This window comes from Nematolebias whitei, chromosome 23 (genome assembly GCF_014905685.2).
Source record: "Nematolebias whitei isolate Nwh7 chromosome 23, NemWhi1, whole genome shotgun sequence".
NCBI classification, from domain to species: domain Eukaryota; kingdom Metazoa; phylum Chordata; class Actinopteri; order Cyprinodontiformes; family Rivulidae; genus Nematolebias; species Nematolebias whitei.
The window spans coordinates 52,122-60,166 of record NC_056520.1 but is presented as its reverse complement, the minus strand read 5'-3'; the positions used below and the strand labels follow the sequence as shown (position 1 = coordinate 60,166).

General features: G+C 40.2%; 1 protein-coding gene across 1 annotated transcript in view; it reads right to left on the bottom strand.

The window, feature by feature from the left end:
• fmnl2b (formin-like 2b) overlaps nucleotides 1-8,045 on the bottom strand; it is a gene marked incomplete at its 3' end in the record, with an annotated part of 45,387 nt that overhangs the window by 19,642 nt on the left and 17,700 nt on the right. Inside the window, 7 exon segments of the mRNA XM_037696473.1 lie at nucleotides 1,536-1,738; nucleotides 1,841-1,965; nucleotides 2,958-2,978; nucleotides 3,554-3,739; nucleotides 3,846-3,949; nucleotides 4,026-4,246; nucleotides 4,388-4,489. Coding sequence (XP_037552401.1) covers nucleotides 1,536-1,738; nucleotides 1,841-1,965; nucleotides 2,958-2,978; nucleotides 3,554-3,739; nucleotides 3,846-3,949; nucleotides 4,026-4,246; nucleotides 4,388-4,489 — 962 coding nt within the window.

Genomic DNA, 8,045 nt, shown 5'->3' with positions numbered 1-8,045 from the left:
TTTATCATTACATTATGGAAAATAATGACCTTTATCACAATATGCTAGTTTTTTGAGAAGGACCTGTATATATATGTCATGGGAGTGGTGGCGCAGAGGTTAGAGAAGGTGGGCCTGTGATCAGAAGATCGCTTGTTCAAGCCCCGGTACCGACAACATCAAAAATGTGGGTGTGGTAGGTGGAGAACCCACACTTGCCCCCACCCTCATTCGTCCCACTCTTGGCCCTTCTTCTTTCAGGCTGTTGACTTTTCTCCGTGGCAAGACTTGACCCTTTGTAAATCCTTGCGGTAAATGAAGACTATTGTACTATCTATAAAAGCTGAGGATTAAATTAATTATGAATATGAAAATGGGGATCAAAGTAAATTTAACAACGATCTGTGTGCACATGGGCTTTCTTTTAGCTCAAGCTGGATTGTGATTTGTCATTTTGTGGTACTCCTACTCCATACCTTTGTCTGATGGGCTCCAGTCTCAGAAAGGTCCAACAACATGACATATTGAACAGAACTGGTTTTACCTGCTCTTTCTCAAAGATCTGGTTTAACCTGAACCCTGGACCTGATGCTGGTTGAGCTATTAGTTGGTCCATCTCAAGTTACTTAGTTACTGGTGCTTTTCAATTCAAAGACTGGTTCATCCCAAAAATCCAGTCCCCCATCACAGACAGAGTACTATTGTGTATGCTGTTCAGTGTCAGGCTGTCTTTGATCAGTCTTACATTGGGGAAACTAAACAGCCACTGGCCAAAAGGATGGTCCAGCACAGAAGAGCAACATCATCAGGCCAGGACTCTGCAGTCTACACTCATCTCCAGGCCAGCGGTCACTCTTTCAGTGATCAAGATGTTCACATCCTTGATAGAGAGGAACAATGGTTGTGAAAATAAACCGTCCATCATTAAACAGGGGCGGAGGCCTCCGTGTTCAACTGTCCACCTCTTACAATGCTGTTTTTGCTACTATCACTAAGCCTCCTGTGAATAGTAAACAGCTATCAGGTGCTAATGATCCGCTATTAGGCTGATGGTCCTTCTTGATCATGTGAGCAGCTGGTTTTGGTTGTCAACAGCAAACTGGTTGATCCACTCTGAGAAAGTGCTATTTATAAGACTGAGCTGAATACAGCACCTCAGACTGAGGAAGTCTTTCAGATGAAAGACGAAACGTTTCTACATTTTTTTGGTTGTTTTGCTTTGTTTTTTTTGAATGTCCAGAGGACCAGATTTAACTTTTTTAGATTTTTCTACCTGGATTATGGAGCATGCATCAGGATATCAATTCAGTTTATTTATATAGTGCCAAATCACAACAAAATTGTCTCAGGGCACTTTTCAGGAACATTTACATACATAGAAAAGCCAATTATTAAAGTTCTCTATCTAAGGAAGCAGCAGACAAGTTGAATCTTGGCTTCGTTGCAGTCTTCCATCCTGAGCAAGCACAATGGCAACAGTGGAAAGGAAACACTCCCTTTTAAAAGTGCTAGTAAAAGATGTCTCTTTGAGGAAGATAAAGTATAGGTTCACGTACGTGTAAATGGCGCGGCAGATGATCTCTGAAGCCTGGCCGGCCTTCCTCAGTGTGATGGCTAGGTTTTTGGCTCGATTGGCCTCTAGCAGAGAAACTTTGGATGGTGCTTTTTGAGGAAGTTTCTGTCTGGACAGAGTCAGATCAACTGCTGGACCCTGAGCCTTGGTCTTGAACAACTCTTCAAACTCTTCCATGTCCAGGTCCTAAGGTACAGACAGGATTAGATTTACTTAGAAGTAATGAATCTAAAAATAATAAAGTTTGATTGATTTAACCTCAAAGATTTCCAGCTCCTGCTCTGTTACCTGCAGAATGGACTCGTCATCAATGTCATTAAAGACAGTTCCATTGATCTGACTGGGCTTCAGAGCGACCCAGTTCAATACTGGCATTCTGAACTTGGTCTGGATGGGTTTCTTTATTTTCACAGCTGCAGGAAACAGGCGGACAGGACACAGACATACAGACCCATGCCTCAGATTGGTATTTTGAGTCATTTAGAATCCAACAAAATGTTGTTTGTACAGATAACAGAAAAATATTCAATTTTTATCAGGATACAATATTTTACCAAAGTGTTTGTGTTGTGGAAGATAAAGGAAAGGATTTGAGAATACACCAGGCTGAAGGTATGCAGAATTTACTGATGTTTTAATGTAAATGAATTGTAGAGGTAAGAGGTTTGAGACATGTTCCTGAATCTGAAGCTAAATTTCTGCTCTGCAGACATGTACATGTTGGAGCTCATACCAAAACATGACAGCATTAGTATGAAAGTCAAAGCTTTGACTGATGGTGGGACTGAATACTGACACATTTCTAAATGTTTAGGGTTAAACCAATGCAAGGTCAACTCCATCATCCCATCAGATGATGCTCATGTTGACCAGCATGTGAGAAATGATGAGGTTTGTTCATGTTCAGACTGAAAGTTCTGTTCCATATTTGGGTCATCAATTCACCTGATTGCTGACTGACAGGTGTGCTCAGGATTCTGCATGCTTACACAGAAGTAATAAGACCAGTTGCTTTAGTTAATTTTAATATTTTTGTGGAGTGAGTGAAAAAAAGTGATTCCAGTTTTGGTTCTGAGCCAACTAGTTTTGTCTAAACCAGTGCTTCAGTAGCACCACTGAATCTGAATGATGATCCAGAGTAAAAATGTGGTCTGGGATCCCTCTGACCCAGCACATGAACATTTGGGTAAAAAGTGGTATTAGTGTTCGTCATCACATCTTTTCTTGTCTTTTCCTCGTTCAGTCTGAACATACAGATGCCCACAGATGAAATGGAAATGAAAACACAATGAAAGGAATCAGCTGACAGCTGGTTTACAGTTATCAACTGATGGAGGGTGAGGCTTGGTGGGTGGGATTTTGGGTTTTTTAGTGAATATAAAGACATTTGAAAAAGTCTACATACAGAATAACTTGAGAGGACCCTCTGTCAGCAGAACGGGAGAAAGGACAACATGTTAGCATCAAAGCAAACTATACATTACTGTCATCATGACAGCCAGCTGAACAGCATGTTACTGTTGTCATGGTAACCATCTGGACAGTATATTGCTGTTGTCATGGTAACCAGCTTGACACTATGTTGCTGCCATCAAGGCTACCAGCTGAACAGTATTTTACTGTTGTCATGTTAACCAGCTGGACAGTATGTTTCTGTTGGCCTGACAACCAGCTAAGCAGTATTTTACTGTTGTCATTGTAACTAGCTGGACAGTATGTTACTGTCATTATGGCAACCAGTTGGACTGTGAGTAAGTGTTTCTCTGTCAGTAAGCTTAAGGACATGTTAATGTCACCAAGGCATAGAGCTGCATAACAAGCTATTGTCACCATGGCCACAAGCATCATGTTACTCTCACCCTGTCAATAAGTAAGTAAATACACTTTATTTATATAGCACTTTTCATAGATACAATCACAAAGTGCTTTACAGAAATACAAAATACATGGTTAAAATAAAGGTGTGTGATCAAACATAATGAGAGTGATGGAGATCCTTACCTGCCAGCCCTGAGTTAAAGATAACTGTAGGAGAACCCCCTGTTCCTGGGAGAGGTGGGGCGACGGGAGGAGGAGGAGGGGGCAAGGGGACACAAGAAAGCTCACTGCTACGACAGGGTGGGGGAGGTGGAGGAGGTGGTGGAGGAGGAGCAAGAGGTGGAAGCATAGGGTATGGCCCGTTGGACACTGAGGACAAAAAGAAGATATATCTGACTGTAATGAAAGTATTTAAAAACAGTAATTAAATCATTTATCAGCAATACTTGCTCTGACTGGTGGACATGAGACTCACATGTGCCTGGCATTGGTGGTGGTGGAGGTGGAGGGGGTGGGGTTGGTATGCCTGGAGCTCCACCCATACCAGGTCCCATGCTGTGATAGGTTACAGTTTCAGGGCTGCAAAAATCAAAGGGATAATCAATACAAAGCAGATGGATTGAGCTACAGATTGCCTTTAGGTAATGTGTCTTACCTGGGGGAAAGGTTTAGACAAGGCGGAGGAGAGGGGGAGGCAGAATCGGCTGCACCCCCATCTCCCTCACCTCTCTGAGGCTGAGGAGCTCCAGGTCCTCCAGCCTGCTGGGCCTCCTGAGCCTGACGCTCCAGACGACTCTGCCTTCGGATAGTCTGGTCCTTTTCCCGAACCATCCGGCGTAAGGTGTGCACCTGCGAGTTGGCACTGGCATACACCTCCTGCACAGTGAATACGTGAAGAATTGGCAAGAGGTGATGCGAGGAACATCTGATACCAGTATCTTATCCATCTCAGCTCACACCCATCCTTTTTGTTTCCACGGAGCTGAACTGTGTGTTTTTTATGGTACTATTACTGACCCGAAGTTGGTCCAGCTCCTTGTTTGTCTGCATCAGTTGTTTCTCTAGTTCAACAATCTTCAACATTGCTTCATTTTCTACATCCAGCAGACGTTCTGACATCTAGAAAGAGATAGAAAGTCTTCTCACCACACTGACCCACGATTGAACTCGAACACAGACAATAGATTCTTGTAACTCTTTACAGTAAAATGTTGCCTTTTTTTACCTGGAGAGTGTGCAATAATATTTATTGTAAACTTGTTTTGTGATAGTGTATGTGAGACCATTACTATGGATTTACCAAATGCATGTGGAGTAAGTCTCTATCCTCATTTGGGTGTTTTAGACCTTTGAATCAACAGCATAGAAGATGGTGCTAGTGGGTGTAACTTGCCTATTTTTTGCAGTGATGTGCAGTGAGCTTTGTGACAGGAGAGTGCACTGTCTGGAATCGATGCTCACATGTATGAACCAAAAATAGAAACTTATATTTCAACATAAATTGTTTTAAAATTATTAGAAAATGTTTGACACTTCATTGTGCAGAGATGTTCTTCAACTCGATGATTCTTTCACATTAGTCTTATGGAGGTACTGTATGTATGTATGTATGTTTTATTTATTCATTTCATTTCATCCAAACAACAAATATAATACAATTTAAAGAAAAGAAAAAAGATATACAATCACAGAAATAAAATGAAAGGCAGCAGAAGAAGAATGAGTTCTTATAAAATCTGCTCCTTGTCCCCAAAATATATTCCAAACAAAATTACTATACAAAAGCAAGATGAATTAATAAAAATAAATAAAAAATAATAAAATAAAAACTTAGCTAAAATATAAGATCAACTGTAAACAATTTTTATGAACTCACATTATACTTAATATTTTTTTTTAAAACAAATTTTTATCATCTTCTTGAATTTGTACATAGTTTTGGCATTTTTAATATCAACCTCCAGATCATTCCACAATCTAATACCCTAAGAGCTAGTGGATCGCATCTTCAGACTGGTGCGACACCACGGCTTCACAAACATCTCCATCCCCTTAAGATAAGCAATTACTTTCTCTTTTAACAAATTTCCCTTGAATGTTAGTAGGTAGTATGTTTTTGTTGGCCCCATACATAAACACTAAGATATTGTAATCAACCAAGTCCTAAAATTTTAATATCTTTAGCTGATGAAACAATATATTTGACGGATGGTTATAATCTTTTCTGGTAATAATTCTTATAGCTCTTTTCTGTAAAATAAAAATTGGATTTGTAATTGTTTTACATGCTTTACCCCAGACTTCAATACAGTAAATTAAATGTGGAACAATAATGGCATTATACAATAGAAACATTGCTTTATCATTGAATAACTCTCTAACTTTGTACATTACTGCGATCGATTTAGCTATTTTAGTTCTTAAGTTTTTTACGTGAGATCTCCATGTTAGTTTTTCATCAATGATGACACCCAGAAATTTCACCTCATTGACTCTATTAATTTCAATTCCATCTAACCCTAACCCTAACCCTAACCCGAAGATCGCCAGTTCACGCCCCGGCCCCGACAACATCAAAAATTGTGGGTGGGGTAGGTGAAACACCCACACTTGCCCCCACCCTCATTTGCCCCACTCTGGGCCCATGAGCAAGGCCCTTAACCCCCACCATGTGCTCCCTAAAAAAAACAGGTCTCTCTTGAAAATGAGTTCTCGTGGCTCAATGAGACTAACCTGGATAAATAAAGGCTAAATGAAAAAAAAAAAAAAAAAAAAAAAAAAAAAAAAAAACCTAAACCACTGGAAAGTCTCTACAATTGGGCCTTGAAGGTTTTATACCAAAAGCCAATCAGATTTCATCACTGTAATATTTTAGCTAAGTTTGGTATTCTAGAATTTTCCAAGCTATTTACTTTTGTTTTTTAAGTGACCTTGGTTCATGAATTTGTTTAAGGAGTAGGGAGCACACAGAGATCAGCTGACTGAATTTTCACTGTTAGCATCAGGTCAGATGGCATGAAGACACAACTGAATCTATGGAGCACAAATATCCAACATAGAACTAACCTCACTTTGGTGAATTGTATGATCTCTACCAAGATGATGGAGCTAACAGCACTGGAGCTAACAGCACTGGCCAGGCTGCAGCAGGAGTACCGGGAGTCCAGCTTCATGTGATTCAGAGACTTGGCTGGGCAAGCTCACCTGTCCAAAGAGGTAACTTTGTACGGTTTCTAACTTAAAGAAAGTCACAGAAGCAGCTAAGAGTAGTAGGAAGAAGGAAGGAGGTCTATAGCTGTAATTTCTAACCCAAGCCAAAAGCCTGGCCTAGCCTGGCCTGAATTCAGGCCATAATAATGTGATTAATGTGGGGGCCGAGCCGGTCTCAGGCTTTGATGTTGTTTTATGAATCATACAGCAAAAAGAAAACTAAATATGAATGCACAATATAAAATTGTGTTAATATACTTGTAGAGGAGGAGGCAGTAAGTTTAATGAATAATAAATAAATAAAATGGAGTGTAGCAGTTAACCAGACTGTGAAAAGAGAGTAGCACTGATGCGCAGCAATTACACATGGCCACGCCCACTCTGCTTTGCTCCTCTTGACACATTGACAAGTTGGGCTTTTTAGTCACATTTCTAGCACTGTTTTACTGTGTACAGAGAGAACTGGTTGGTGACAAATATGCCACTATCAACCTTGTTTTTCTCTGGTATAAGAAACTGAAACAACACAGTCCTAACACACAGACTCCCAACAGCAAATGTTTGTGCGCCAAAGACATGCATAAGTATTGGAGTGCAAAATCATTATCCACGACTTATACAGTGATACACTTTTTCTGTGGCCTATTTATAACAAACTTAAAATGATGACACCTGCTGATGTGTGTCAGGTGCATGCTCAGGTCCACACCCTGCTCTCATCTGTGGTGGAAGAAGTTGCTGAACCTGAAGCTCCAAAAGCTGAAGCGAGCAGTGTGTTCTCACTACCACCATCCAGACAAAGAAGAACAAGTGCTTTTGCCAAGTGGGAGAATGCAATGAATGATCCAGAGAGTGATGATGAGGTTACACTGTAAATCACTCAAAAGCATGCTATGGCCGATGAACAAGATTTGCTGGGATTTTGGAAACTAAACTCAAATGTGTACCCAAAACTGGCCAAGTTGGCGAGATCTGTGCTCTGCATCCCATCGAGCAGCAACAGCAAACAAGTTTTAAGCATAGCTGGCCACACAATAGATCAGCAAACTGCTCTCAAACCTGCTACAGTGGAGGCAATATTGTTCTTACATGACAACATGTAAAACCATGTAAGTAGAACATAACTTCTTGACAGATTTTGAAATATATTTGTAAATTTGTATTTAGGCAATTCGCGGTCTAATTACAGATTTATTTTGCAGGTTCATAGCCAAAGAAACGAGGCTGTGTTGCTGATAATACGATCTGGCGCAAACTGAGCCAGCTGAACATATGCACTTTTTATTTTGTTCATGTTTGTGTAATTCTTATTAATATTTTTTTGATCATTTTTATTGTTCTTTATCACTCCCATTATTGTTGCAATTCAAGATTGTGCTATATATTAGTTTTTGGCTACTGTCATCCATCCATCCATGCATCCATCCATCCATCCATCCATCCATCCATCCATCCATCCATCCAT